We start from the raw sequence: 15,444 nt of genomic DNA on the forward strand, positions 1-15,444 counted from the left end.
AGATTGATCATTCACTAATAGCGATGAGGATGGTGACAGCTGACATGTCTCAGACAGCAGAGCCTGTGCTACGTGCTTTGCATTCATCTCATTCAATCCCTACAACAACCCCTATGAGAATAGGTGCACTTATCAGGGTGATTTTACAAGATGAAGAAGTGCTCAGAGAGCACCGCAGGGATGGGGGCTTCCTGGCAGGAAATATACTCTCAGGTTAAAAAGTGGAGTCATAAAAACCTGGGTACATTCAGGGGGACACCTTGGGTTCATATTCTAACTTGGTCACTTACTAACTGTGAGAAGTTAGCCAAGTCAGGTGTGGATAGTAACATGCATCTAAGAGGGTTGTTATATGGACTGAATGGGAACATCTGTAAAACCGCAGTGCCGCGCATGAAATATAGATGATGCCCCCAAAACAGAATTTAGAATCGGTAGTGGTTGTAATCAAAGTTACTCTCCGGTGCTTTAAAATATTAACCTTCTGACTCTGAAACTTTATGATACGTCACTAGGAAATCTTGGAAGTTATGCTACTTACAATCAGTCAGGACATATTCCTTCCTTTCTCAAAAAAGAAGTGGGGTCAGCTGGCCAGAGGATACACTTAGCAACACTCGGTGCGACCGCTTCAGGTAAGAACAACTTCAGATACAGTTTTTGAGAATTCTGATCAGAAAGGAGCTTTTAAAGTTTATAGTCACCTTTCGTGAGTGAAGGCTTTTAAATTAGTCTCACCTATTAACTACAGTTCTGTTTTTGGCAAAATGTCCCATTTTTCTCCCAAAGATGTGGTTTGAGAGTCTAATAAGAGGAGCTACTACCTCTGATTCAGTGGTTTTTCTCGGTCAGACACACAGATTGTGCCACTGAATCCTCCCAATGACCTGATGAGGTAGATCTTGTACAGATGAGGAAACTGACATTGAGTCATTTACCTAGGGTCATACAGCTTGTAAACAGTGGAACTGGGATAGAAACTGTCTAATTCCAAAGAGTGTGCTGTGCTACACGACGAGATGTGCGAGCATGCACTTTTCAGAGCTTCCCACCTGGTACCTGGCACGGAGCGGAAAGCGCAACAGATGCTGAGACTCCGATATGTATCAGTTAATGGGTAGTCCTTCTGCAGTTCCATCTTAGGGTTTAGAACTAAACTGCGGCAGAACTTTGACTGGCTTTCGCTCTGTAATATATTAGGTGGTGAAGTTTTATTCCCCACCCTCCAACGCTATGACTAACTTGGTCACCTGCTCTGCAGTGGCGTGGCGTGTGACAGCCACATTCAGGGGGACGCTCTTGAAACTGAGGTGAGGATTCTGTGCTTGAGTTGACCACATCTGACTATGAATGTTCTCTAAGTTATTTCAGTCTAAAATAGATACCCTTCTTAAAGCACCTAAGATAAACACTGAGGCAGATAATTACAAGTTTGATAAGATATCTAGTTACAGTTTAATTTAAAAGTTGACTTCAAAAGTCTTCTCCCAGTCTGTCCCAGCCAGGATCTTATAATATAGAACTCCTGATTAGAGTTACCAGTCTTTAAAGTTCATGCTCTTGGAGCTAAAATTGTAAAAAGCACTGGACTTGCGTAATTTTTTATTTCTTACCATGGTAGAACTGCTTAAGCAGTACTCAGTTACCTTATCTGCGAAAAGAACTGCTTCATTACCTCTCTGCTGAAACAAAATATATAAATAAACATTTTATGTACAGCAATAATTTTTATAAAGCCTCAGATACTTTAGGGCAGCCTTATCATGAGTCATTAGTCATGGCTTGGTAGCAATTTTTAATATGAAGGCAGAAAATCGTAACGTCTCAAATTAGTTTGAGTACCTGCCCTTAGAAAGTGAAAGTGGGTATTTTTGAACATATTTTTATAAGGGACTGGAGGTCTTTATATATTAAGTATTCTGTCAGCTTAGCATGCATATTCCTGTTTTCATTTTTTTAAGTAAAATGCTTTCTCATAACTTTTCATCTCTTCATTTTACTCTGCTTATCAGATTTTCCTACAGATCGTGATAGGAGGAAAGGTAAAAAAAAAAAAAAAAAAAAAAAGAAGTAAATATTAATCATTCTCAAGTGGTCAATGCAAATCCTTAGGAAAACACTGTTCTGTAAGAGATGTGTCTTCCAGCCCTCCCACTGGTGTGACAGTTTCCCACAAGAGAATAAAACCAGGTCATTACCGTATTTACTCGACTATTTCCCCTTCTCTCAGCCTCCCTCTCTGCTCTTCTTCCTCATCCTCAAGTCTGGAGAAGAAAAACCACATTAATTTCTTCCTCCCTCCCCATGTCATCTCTCAACCCAAACCCCCTCATACTTCCTTGTCCCCTGCTCTGACAGTAACAAGGACTTAGAGGAGTAGTCAGTCTTTCAGACACAGCCGCCCTCTAGAAGCATGGGGCCCTGTTCTATGTGCTTTACGTGCATTAACTCACTGAACTCTTTCCCAATGGCTCTAACACAGAAGGTACCATCATTATGTCCATTTTACAGAAGTTTTCTATCTTGCTAAAAGTTATACAGCAGTCGCATGGATTGCATTCTTAACTAGAGGCAAACACCTTTTCCTTCAGCAAACATTTCCTACAAGAAGTTAAATGCCCTTGATAGGACACATGCAGGTTTTAAAATAAATGCACAGCAAGTGTTAGAGGGGCTGCCAGCTCCGTTCTGGGGAGTGGTGAGGTGTGGGCACAGCCAGCTGCTGAACAAAGCATTTCTTTGCCCCACACGAGACCTGGGCTCCTTTGTCAGCTACTAAGTTCTTCACCAAGGGTGCTGGAGTCCTAAAACTCTGTTCTTTCTCAGAAAGGAATCCTAAACGTCAACACTACTGCCTTACTGGCAAAATGATTCCCTTTTCAAAGAACGTTTTACGAATGGCCTAGACAGTTTCCTTCAAATGCATTTAGGACTTAAGACTATGTCATCATCTGGAAAAAAAGCTTCTCTGGATGTTACTCCCCAGACGCCTCACTTCTCACCCACTGTTAGCTTAAGAATGGGTTTTCCCTTTCCCTTTCTCTCAGTCACGGGGACTTATTGTCTCCTCCCTCCTGCCCTCCCCTCCCATGTGTTCTCCTCTGCCCATGGTACCATTTTGATGTGAGTGCACTAATTTATCAGACTGATGCTGGTCTATATTCCAGTGGGTTAGACTAAAGGGCTATTCCTAGAAAATATGGTGCACTTAACTGGCCCTTCTAGACACTGTCTCTGTCTTTGTTAAGGAGCTTTTTATTGGCTTTGAGAACTTTAAACCCAGTAAGAGTGGGATGAAATGACCCGTCAAACCAAGGAAAAGAACTCTTGGCCTCCTTGTCCCAACTGAACCACAAAGCAGTTGGGGTGACTGTCACCAGGGCGGTTCCTCACGTAGGGCTTTGTTCCCTTTAAGCTGAGGTTAGCAACACATCAGGACCCACATGCTCCCATAAGTTCCTCCTATACTTCCAATTCTACAGTAAAAAGAGAAGAAAAAACTGGGAAAACCATGTAAATAAATATAGTATAGCTAGCGTTAGGTGTACAGAATGGTTAGAGAGTCATTTCAAAGTTGACTCCTACAGAGTATAATCCAAGAATGACAGCTAGCACATAGTGTGAAAAGATATTTAAATCCCAAACAGAAAGATGGAACGTCAGAGAGAATAGCTCTGATACCTAGCTCCCAGTTTGAAGTGAGGAAGGGGTGAAGGAGGGACTGAGGATATTAAAGTTTTCTCTGAAATGATTTACTGCTTTGTCATTTGACATGTTCAAGCAATCTGAGCTTATAAATTGTTCAGGTAACAAAAGTCTAACACATTAAAATTTTCACAAAATTTTAATCAGCCAATACATGTATGAATAAAACCAACCTTGTGACGAAAGGTTTGGGATCCTAAGAATGGCTCACTTTTCAAAGGGATTCTGTTATCATCCATCAATTTCCCAATAAAACATGAAGTTTCTTGCCTCCAAAAACCACATTTTCATGTTTAAAGAGAAACCTGCTATGTGACCCCATCTGTGTGGCTCCATGAAGCCAGAGCTTTACAGGATTCACAATTCTGAATACATCTGCTGTAGTGATACTGTGTTCAGATATTATTTAGATGTAACCACAGTGTGATTTTAAATAGTCACTGACACTGTGGGTATTGCCCATTGAACTTAAACCAAGGAGTTATTCTTGGTCATCCCAGTTGGTATTGCCTATCAAAATATGATGGGCACTTCAGTGAGCCCAAATAAGAAACAGCAGCAGTGTCAGAACTATAAACCAGAAATTATGGCTCTTAAGCTGCTGAAAACGCTAACTGGTGTCAGCATAATACTACAATAGAATTTTTGGCTTATATATATATTTTTTAAAAAAACCTTAGAGACCACTGAATTAATCTTTTAAAGACAAATTCAGATTTTCGGACTTCCCTGGTGGCGCAGTGGTTAAGAATCCGCCTGCCAACGCAGGGGACACGGGTTCGAGCCCTGGTCTGGGAAGATCCCACATGCCGCGGAGCAACTAAGCCCGTGCGCCGCAACTACTGAGCCTGCGCTCTAGAGCCCACGAGCCACAGCTACTGAGCCCATGCGCCGCCACTACTGAAGCCCGCACGCCTAGAGCCCGTGCTCCACAACAAGAGAAGCCACCGCCATGAGAAGCCCGGGCACCGCAACGAAGAGCAGCCCCCGCTCTCCACAACTAGAGAAAGCCCGTGTGCAACAACGAAGACCCAACACAGCCAAAAATAAATAATTTTTTTAAAAAAAGATAAATTCAGATTTTCCCCCATAAAATGAACTGCTTTATTTTGAATTTAATAATCATCTGAATAAAATTCTAATTTCTGATTCTGCTTTCTTTCAGAATATCCCTGGAACACAAAAACTGGTCAGGGGCAGTTTTCAGGACCTACTTATAATCCTACAGCCAAGAATCTAAATATTGTGAACCGCGCACAGCCAGTCTCCTCCGTGCACGGGAGGACAGACTGGGTGGCCAAGTACGGAGGCCACCGATAGGAGTCTGGTGTGAAGTCCCACAGCGTCGCTCCACAGAGTCTGTGCAAGTCCCCTGACCCCGGGAAATGTCTACAGATGTCTATTTCTACTGAGTTCCGGAAGAAATATGTCATAGTGGGTACTTTGAAGAGCAAAACTCATCTCCTGTTTTCTTTCTTTCCTAGAAATGAAATGCATTTTCTTAGCATCATTGCCCACAGTGCTGATATATGGGTAGGACTTTACAAAGTATTGAATAAACTATTTGCCAAAGTGTCAAGTATTTGATCTACAAATTAATAGATACTAAGTACAATAAGAAGCTTTTTAAAAAAATGCCTCCAGAAATAAGTGTTTAGAGTGTTTTATATTTGCCCAAACTATTAAAGATTTCATCGTTTGGCCTCAGAGGTTTGTTTTGTTTTGGGTTTTTATAGCAATTACATAGATGTCTGTGGACTGTCAGTTACGGTTCTTATTTGGCCAAGGTTCTACTCTACCATTTTGGCAATGGCAGAAAGATGGTAATTTATCATTTTTCTACTTTGGAATTATGGAAGCAATGATAATTCTAATCTAAAGCAGGACATCTTTCTTAGAAATAAATATTTCTTTAACATAGAGATGTCAAAATCACATCACCTGATTTTAGTGGAGAAAGAGTCGATTGTTCGATTTTGATCAATACAACTGCTATGAATTCGTGGTGACTATCAAACCCAATGGCTTGATGACTTCCAAATTAACCAAGTCAAGGTTCTGTCATCTTCACATCAAGTGTGTTCATCAGACTTTCAAAATACATTGTTTCCGTATTCCCACGAGGCACAAAGATGAAGTATACCAGCTCGTTCCCCAAAGCAAACTCCTGCTGCTGCTGCAGACAGATCACTGACTCCGCTCTGACCTTCACACTTGCTCTGAAGAGCAAATGCATTCAGTTGCTATCGCAGTGATTTCACTTACTACATATTTTCTTAGTTTTATTTCTAAACTGGTATTTAACATAGACATTTTGAACTTAGGACTACTCTATTCAAGCTTGTCAATTTACGGAATAGATATTCTTTTTAAAGAACAATGTTATCAAACTGCTTATTTTTTATGTATTTTATGACTTTGTAACAAATGCTAATGTAATTGGTATCATCTTGTGGACATTATGCAAAGGCACAGTAAGAACATGGTATTTTTGTACAGAAGATTCAGCTCACCTTCTTGAAAAATGTTAAAATCTAAAGAGTAATTTATGTTAGTGGTAATGGTTATAGATATATTTGTACAGTTTTAATTAATGTCTCAAAGCAAAAATCTTTTGTGTTGCTGGGAAACTTTTAGACTCCGAACAGATATTAAAGTTAATATGGTTAACTAGTGTGTTTTCCTTACATTGTTAAACTTTACACTTATACTCTGAGGCCTTTTTTTGTTGTTAATTAGTCAACTTTTTTTTCTTTTTTCTTAGCAGTTTTAAGTTTACGGAAAATTTGATTGGAAAGTACAGAGTTTCCACGTACTCCCTAATCTCCCCCCTCCTCAATTTTCCCTATTATAAATATCTTGCATTAGTGTGGTACATTTGTCACAACTGATGAACCAATACTGATTCATTGTTGTTAATTAAAGGCCATAGATTACATTAGGGTTCACGCTCTGTGTTGTACATTCTGTGGGTTTTGACAACATGTATAATGGCATGTATCCACCAATACGGTATCATACAAAATAGTTTCACTGCCCTAAGGATCCTCTGTGCTCTACCCATTCATCCCTCCCTCCCTCCTTGCAAACCTCTGGCAACCACTGAGCTTTTTTTTTTTATTATCTCCATAGTTTTTCCTTTTCCACAATGTCATATAGTTGGAATTACGAAGTATATAGCCTTTTCAGTTTGGCTTCTTTCACTTAGTAATATGCATTTAAAATTCCTCCCTGTCTTTTCTTGGCTTGATAGCTCATTTCTGTTTATCACTGAAGAGTATTCCATTGTCTATATGTATCCTAGTTTATTTACCCATTCACCAACTGAAGGACATTTTGGTTGTTTCCAAGTACAGGCAATTATGAATAAAGCTGCTATAAATATTCATGTACATGTTTTTGTGTGGACATCAGTTTTCACTTCACTTGATTAACTGCTGGATCATATGGTAGGAGTATGTTTTGTAAGAAAGCACCAAACTGCCTTCCAAAGTGACTGTACCGTTTCGCATTCCCATCAGCAACGAGTGAGCATTCCTGTTGCTCCACATCCTCACCAGCATTTGGTGTCGTCAGTGTTTTGGATTTTGGCTGCTCGAGTGTGTAGTAGTATCTTGTTATTTTAATTTGCAATTCCCTAATGACATAGGATGTGAAGCATCTATTCACATGCTTATCTGCCATCTGTATATCTCCTTGCTGTCTATTCAGATCTTTTGCCCATTTTTAAATTAGTTTGTTTTCTTATTGTTGAATTTAAACAGTTCCTTGTATATTTTGAATAACAGACCTTTATCAGTTGTCTTTTGCAAATCTTACCTCCAGTCCGTGACTTGTCTTTTCATTCTCTTAAGGTCTTCTGCAGAGCAAAAGTTTTTAATTTAAATGAAGTCCAGCTTACCAATTTTTTATTTCATGGATCATGCTTCTGGGGTTGTATCTAAAAAGCCATCACCAAACCCAAGGTCACCTATGATTTTCTCCTATATTCTAGGAGTTTTACAGTTTTGCATTTTACATTTAGATCTATGACCCATTTTGAGTCAATTTTTCTGAAAGGTATATCATCTGTTACAGATTCTTTTTCATGTTGATGTCTATTGTCCAGCGTCGTTTGTTGAAAAGACTGTTTTCTCCACTGAACTGCCTTTGCTAATTTGTCAAAGATCAGTTGACTGTATTTGTGTGCATCTATTTCTGGGCTCTCTATTCTGTTCCATTGATCTATGTGTCTATTCTCTCACCAATACCACACTGTCTTGATTACTATAGCTTTATAGAAGTCACCTAAGTCAGTCCCTCAACTTTGTTTCTCTCCTTCAATATTGTGTTGGCTATTTTGGGTCTTTTACTGCTCCATATAAACTCTAGAATCAGTTTGTCAATATCCACAAAATAACTGGGATTTTTGCCTGGGATTGCAGTGAACAAGCAATACAGATCAAGTTGGGAAGAACTGACATCTTGACACTCTTGGGTCTTCCCACTCATGTACAAGGACTATCGCTCTATTTTTTTTTACATCTTCTTGTACTTCTTTCATCAGTGTCTTGTCATTTTCCTCATATAGATCTTACACATATTTGTTGGATTTATACCTGTTTATTTTAGTGCTAATGCAATTTTTAATTTCAAATGTGAATTGTTCATTGCTTGTATATAAGAAAGCAAATGACTTTTCTATATTAATGTTGTATCCTAATTCCTGTTATAATCACTTATTAAATCCAGGAGTTTGTTGATTCTTTGAAATTTTCTACACAGACAATCATGTCATCTGCAAACAAAAACAGTTTTATTCTTCATTCCCAATCAGCATACTTTTTACTTCCTTTTCTTTCTTATTGAACTAGCCAGGACTTCCAGTACAATGCTGAATAGAAGTGGTAGGAGTGAACATCCTTGCCTTGTTCCTGATCTTAGCAGGAAAACATCTAGTTTCTCCCCATTAAGAAAGATGTTAGCTGTAGGGTTTCTGGTTTTTTTAATGGATTTTCTTTATCAAGTTGAAGACATTCCTCCCTATTTTGCTGAGAGTTTTTATTATGAATGGTGTTAGATTCTGTCAAATACTTTTTGTGCATCTATTGATAATCATTGATCATACAATTTTTTTTTCTTTAGCTTGTTGATGTGATGGACTACAATAATTGATTTTCAAATGCTGAACCAGCTTTGTATACCTAGAATAAATCCCACTTGATCATAGTATGTAATTCTCTGTATACATTGTTGGATTGGATTTGCTAATATCTTGTTGAGGATTTCTGCATGTATGTTCATATGTTCATATATATATATATATATATACACAGAGAGAGAGAGAGGAAGAGAGAGAGAGAGAGACTTTTCTCTAAATTTGAAAATTTTCAAAATCAAATGTTAAAACAACATAAATATGTGAAGCAAAGATTAACCACAAATACAAGAAGAAATTGACATAACCACAGAGTGGGAGGTTTTTCTTAGAAAACAGATCTAGAGGCCTTAAAATAAGTACATGAGTAACACAGTAAACAAAATTTACCCACCATACATACTATATAGAACTTTGACCAATAAGGCAAAATACTATACATGTAACATGAACAAAAAATTGACCTTATGTTAGGCCAAAAAGAAAATCTCAAATTCTCAAATGTTGAAATATGTAAGCCACAACTTCTTCCACAGTTTAATAAAAGTAGAATAAAAAAGTATGCCTCCAAAATCATCCACTTAAAAATTCAAAAACATTGTTCTAACCACTACAAAGTCAAAAGGGAAAATCAAAAATGAAATAAACATCCTTTAGAAATGGACAATGACAGACCTCTGTATTAAAACCTGTAAAACTCAGTCAAAAGAGATCTCAAAGAAAAAAATTATACACTTGTTCCATTTATGAGAAAAACAAAAAACACTGAAGACATGGTGAATTTGAGCATTTAGCTTAAGAAACTAGAAAAAGGAATAACAACTTTAAAAAGTGAAAAGGAATGAAAAGTATAAAATAATGTCCTAGTAGCAACAAACATTATCCAGCACCAGGTCTTGGTTTCTAATATCACTGTCCAATAAAAGAAACCAGGGCTACTTGGAGAAATGGCTGATTCTAGTATCAGAGCATGAAATATACAAGATGAGCCTGGAGCCTCTTATAGTGCCAGAAAGTAGGGAAGTTCTATAAAAACAAAAAACAAGGAAAAAAAAAAAAAGCCTACACTGATTGGCTATGTCAAAGGACCCACGGGCCAGCTGAAAGAGCTCCCAATGGTCAAAACTGCAACAATTTGAGCAAGAAAACTAATGGAGAAGTATTGGATTATAACCCAAACCAGGAAATATATATACATGAGTCCGTACTGAAGGAGTGGATGGTTGGATGGATAGACAGGGAAGAAGAGGCATCTTCCATGCAGCAGAATTCCAAATAATTTATGTAGATACTCTGCCCTCAAGGAGGCAGAGCACAACTCCCCATTTCTTAAGTGTGGGATATGCATAGTGACTTCCTTTTAAAGAGTACAGTATGGGAAAGGAGGAAAAAAGGAATAGCTTCACAGTGGAGAAGCCTGAGGAACACTACCTCAGCCGGATGATCAAGGTCGACATCAACAGTAATATCATGTTCGTATATGTAACTTTAATATGATGTGATGAAAATGACACTTCACCCCTGTGGTCTTCCTCCTAAAAACCGATAATCCCAGTCTAACCATGAGGAAAACACTAGACAAATTCCAATGGACGTGCATTCTACAAAATACCTGATCAGTACTCCTCAAAACTCAGTCACCAAAGACAAGAAAAGTCTAATAAACAGTCACAGCCAAGAGGAGCCTGAGAAGACATGACAACTAAATGTAATATGGTATCCTGGATAAGATCCTGGAATAGAAAAAGGATATTAGTTAAAAAATAGGAAACACTGTACAAAGTATGGACTTTAGTGATAATGTATCAGTATTGGTTCATTAGTTGTAACAAATGTATCATGTTAATGTAAGATGTTACTAATAGGGGAAACTGGGTGTAAGGTGTGTGGGAACTCTCTGTACTGTCTCTTAAAACTGTTCTACAAAATAAAGTCTATTTTTAAGAAACAGATTTGATCAATCTATCCATTCAGCAAATATTTACTACGTACCTACTATGTACTAAGTGTAGTATATATGGTATATATGGTAGAAACGAAAAGGTCATTTTCTCTGATCTCAGAACATACATTCCGGAGACAGACATTAAATAAACACATACACAAAAACCCCTGTATATTTGCAAATTATTATAAGTGCTATTAAGAAAAAAAAAAAAACAAAAAAAACCCCCAGGATGTTATAGAGACTAAAGAAGGGATATAAATGTAGTGAGAGATGACTGAATAATTTTAAGAGTAGGAGTCTAATTATACTTGATATATGCCTCTGCCTGCTGGGTAAAGAATTAATTGTTGGACCAAAGCATGAAAACAGGGAGTCCTGTTAGAAGATTAAAAGATGGTGAGGCTTGGACTTGGGTATTAGCAATAGTATGGAAGAGAACTGATGATGGCTGCTGATGGAAAGCTATTGGGTTTTGGTGCTGATCTTGTTTCTTGCAGCTTTATAGAACTTCCTCATTAGTTATAATAGGATTTTAGTGGCTTGTCTTGGATTTTCTAGATAGACAATTATATTAGCTATTTAAAATCTTTGATTTCGGGCTTCCCTGGTGGCGCAGTGGTTGAGAATCTGCCTGCTAATGCAGGGGACACGGGTTCGAGCCCTGGTCTGGGAAGATCCCACATGCCACGGAGCAACTAGGCCCGTGAGCCACAACTACTGAGCCTGCGCGTCTGGAGCCTGTGCTCTGCAACAGGAGAGGCCCGCGCACCGCGATGAAGAGTGGCCCCCGCTTGCCGCAACTAGAGAAAGCCCTCGCACAGAAACGAAGACCCAACACAGCCAAAAATAAATAAATAAATAAATAAATTAAAAAAAAAAAATCTTTGATTTCTTTCCTTTTCCACTATTACTTTATACCTCATTTATTTCTCTTATTACTTTGTCTAGTGTCTCTAGAACAATGTTGAATCATCAGTGATAGCAAATATCCTATTGTTTCTAACTTCAACATAAAGCCATAGCACTAGATAAAGGGTAGTTGACAAAAACCTAAGGCAAGCAATGTGCTTGAGTCGACTGAAGCATTTACATTAATTATCAGAAATTCACTGCTCAGATTGATACCTAATTAGAAAATATATATGAAGAAGTTCCATTCATAATAATAACAAAACCATAAAATATCATGCAATAATCTTAACAGACATGCAAAGAACTAAGTGAATAAAACTCTAAAATGCTTTAAGACATTAAAAAAAGAAAAACTGAATTAAATGAAGGGACATACAATGTCCTGGATTGAAGAGTAAATATTTTATATACAAACAGCTCATATAGCTCAAAATTAAAAAAAACAAACAACCCAATCAAAAACTGGGCACAAGATCTAAACAGACATTTCTCCACAGACATGCAGATGGCCAACAGGCACATGAAAAGACGCTCATCATCGCTAATTATTACAGATATGCAAATCAAAACTACAATGAGGTATCACCACACACCACTCAGAATGGCCATCATCTAAAAGTCTACAAATAATAAATGCTGGAGAGGGTGTGGAGAAAAGGGAACTCTCCTACACTGTTGGTGGGAATACACATTGGTGCAGCCACTATGGAGAACAGTATGGAGTTTCCTTAAAAAACTAAAAATAGACTTGCCATATGATCCAATGCTCCCACTCCTGGACATATATCTGGAGAAAACTGTAATTCGAAAAGATACATGCATCCCAATGTTCACAGCAGCACTATTTACAACAGTCAAGACATGGAAGCAACCTAAGTGTCCACTGACAGATCAATGGATAAAGATATGGTATATATACACAATGGAATACTACTCAGCCATAAAAAAGAATGAAATAATACCATTTGCAGCAACATGAGTGGACCTAGAGATTATACCAAGTGAAGTGAGTCAAAGACAAATAACATATGATATTGCTTATATGTGGAATCTAAAAAAAATTATACAGATGAACTTATTTACAAAATAGAAACAGAGTCACAGACACAGGAAACAAACTTATGGTTACCAAAGGGGACAGGGGGATGGAGGGATAAATCAGGAGTTTGGGATTAAAATATAAACACTATTATATATAAAATAGATAACCAACAAGGACCTACTGCATAGCACAGGGAACTATATACTCAATATCTTGTAATAACCTGTAAAAATCTAAAAGAGAATAGATATATATATATATGTATAACTGAATCACTCTGTTGTACACCTGAAACTAATATAACATTGTAAATAAACATTTCAAAAAAAACTTTTTAAAGAATAAATGTTTTAAAGCTCCCAAATCTTCCTAAATTTATCTATAATTCAATGCAATCATAATCAAAATCCCTAGTAAAATTTAAAGCTGAAAGGGTAAGTCTAGATTTATCTGGAAAAGTGTGTAAAGAAAAATCAGAAAAGTAACAATGACAGACTTGCCTTACCAAATATCAAAACACAGTACAATCTACAGTGATTATAGAGTCACAGATCAATTAGAAAAACAAAAAAAGGGGAGTTTACAGAAAAAATATACATCACTGGTCAATAAATATATGAAAAGATGCTTAATAAGTCATACTAAATATATAAAACAATGGCTTCGATCAGGGGTTGGAACCATGGTCAGTGAACCAAATCCAGTCCATTGTCTGTTTTTGTGCAGCTGGCAAGCTAAGAATGTTTCTTATAAAAAAAAAAAATGGTTGAAATGAATATCAAAATAAGATTATTATTTGGTACTATGTGAAAATGATATGAAATTCAAATTTCATACATAAATAAATTTCATAAATTCCATAAATAGAGCTTTGTTGGAAGGTAGCCATGCTCACTCGTTTATGTACTGTTTATGGTGGCTTTTGCATTACAAGGCAAAACTGAATAGCTGGAGAGAGACGGTATGGCCCACAAAGCCTAAAATGTTTACTATCTGGCCATTTACAGAAAAAGTTTGCAGACCCCTAGCTTAATGTGTCAAAGATAAAAAGTCTGATAATACGCAATGTTAGCAAAGATTAGGAAACAAAACCTCTCAACCGCTATTGGTGGGAGTGTAAATCCGTACAACTCTTTTTGCGGACAATTAAAATTTTAAATGCTCATCTGCTTTGACTCAGCTTTTAGGGGTATAACCTAAAGATTCATTTGCACATGTGCACCGGGACTTAGTGATGTTCCTTGGTACAGCATTTTTTTAATAGCGGAAAGCTTTAAACAAGGTACCTTTCTGTCAGTAGGGGAATGGTAAACTAGATAGCCACATCATATAATTAAAAAGCCACTAAAAAGAATGAGGTAGGTCTCCATGTCCAGATAAAGAAAAGGTGTTAAGTGTGATACACTGTAGCAAAGTGTAACTCAGTGTTAATTCTGTGTCCTCACTTGTCTTAACAGTAACCAAAAAAGGATACATTTCTATGTTTTATACTCACAGAAAACTTCTGGGACAATAAATAAATAATGGCTACCTCTTAAGTTGAGAGACTAAGGGTCTGGGATCAGAAGGAAACAATTTTGCTGTCTTACATGCATTCTTTATCACAAGCATATTTTATCTCAATTTTAAACGACCTTGTGAACTAGGTATTTTTATAATTTGGAATAAGAAAGAACTTTGTAAAGCAATGAAGTAATAGATCTGACTATGTAAAGACGTACAGAAACTATAAACAAAGTTAAAAGACACACAATAGGTTGGGAGAAAATGTAATATATAATAAAGGACCTGTGCCCATTATATACAGAGAGCTTCCACAAATCTTTATGAAACAAAAACCAACAAAAATGATGAAACAAAATACAACAAAAATGAGGGGGAAAATGGATTACATTCAAACCTTTAGCTGGGGATGTCAAGGTCATCTAGATTTGACCTTGCCCTTCAGTCTCATCTCCTGCTGTTGCCAACCTCACCCGTGCTATGCTATTCACACCAAACAACTTGTAGGTACCCAACTGCGCCAGGCAGTGTCATGCCTCAGAGGCACTGCACATACCTTCCCTCTACCTGCAACATTTGTCTGTCCTTGTTTATGAACTCCTCATCCTTCAAGGCTCAGCTCAACCACCATCCCCTCTGTGAAGCCCTCCTAGACTCCCTGAAGAGAATTGACCACTTTCTTGTGCCCCTGGGGTAATGTCTACCTACCTCTATTAGCCATGTATTTCTATATTGCCTTTGTTTGTCTAGATGTCAGTGTTCTCCACTAGACTCCACGATAGCAAGCCATGCTTTGTTTTTCTTTTCCTTCTGGGACCCAGCACAATCTTAGGACAGTAAGTACTTGGGAAACTTTGCCGGGGAGAAGAAGGGGTTCTTAGCAAGGACCCTGTCAAGGCTGCTGGGCCATGAAGGCACCCCACCCCACCCCACCCCCACCCCTTAGAACTGTAGGCAGCCTTAGAACTCTCACAGGTGACCACAGGACCAGTCACACAGGGATCTACCTTGGACCTAAACTAATTCCCACCTCCAGGGAATCGTTGTCACTCAGAGTCTAAGGCTGGTGCCCCAACCCTAGAACTGAAGGTGGCCAAAATTGGTGCCCTTAGGAAACACTTCATGACAGAAGAAAAACCAGGGCCTCGCATCATGATTTGAAGTCCCTTCTGGAAGGATGGGAGCTTTGGACAGTCT

At 37.9% G+C, this 15,444-nt stretch overlaps 1 protein-coding gene across 7 annotated transcripts in view; it reads left to right on the plus strand.

Moving 5' to 3' along the window:
* The window catches only part of MAK (male germ cell associated kinase), a 48,972-nt gene extending 42,920 nt beyond the window's left edge, over positions 1-6,052 (plus strand). For 6 of the 7 annotated variants that reach the window (XM_068558613.1, XM_068558605.1, XM_068558610.1 and 3 more), the window contains 2 exons: positions 516-635; positions 4,871-6,052. In XM_068558613.1, the coding sequence (XP_068414714.1) occupies positions 516-635; positions 4,871-5,025 (275 nt within the window). In that variant the 3' untranslated portion in view covers positions 5,026-6,052. Of the gene's footprint in view, positions 1-515; positions 636-1,200; positions 1,276-4,870 lie in introns of those variants that run through there. The other variant, XM_068558609.1, reaches the window with a different exon arrangement.
* The last annotated feature ends 9,392 nt before the right edge of the window (positions 6,053-15,444 follow it).

Source organism: Eschrichtius robustus, chromosome 12, assembly GCF_028021215.1.
Source record: "Eschrichtius robustus isolate mEscRob2 chromosome 12, mEscRob2.pri, whole genome shotgun sequence".
NCBI classification, from domain to species: Eukaryota; Metazoa; Chordata; class Mammalia; order Artiodactyla; family Eschrichtiidae; genus Eschrichtius; species Eschrichtius robustus.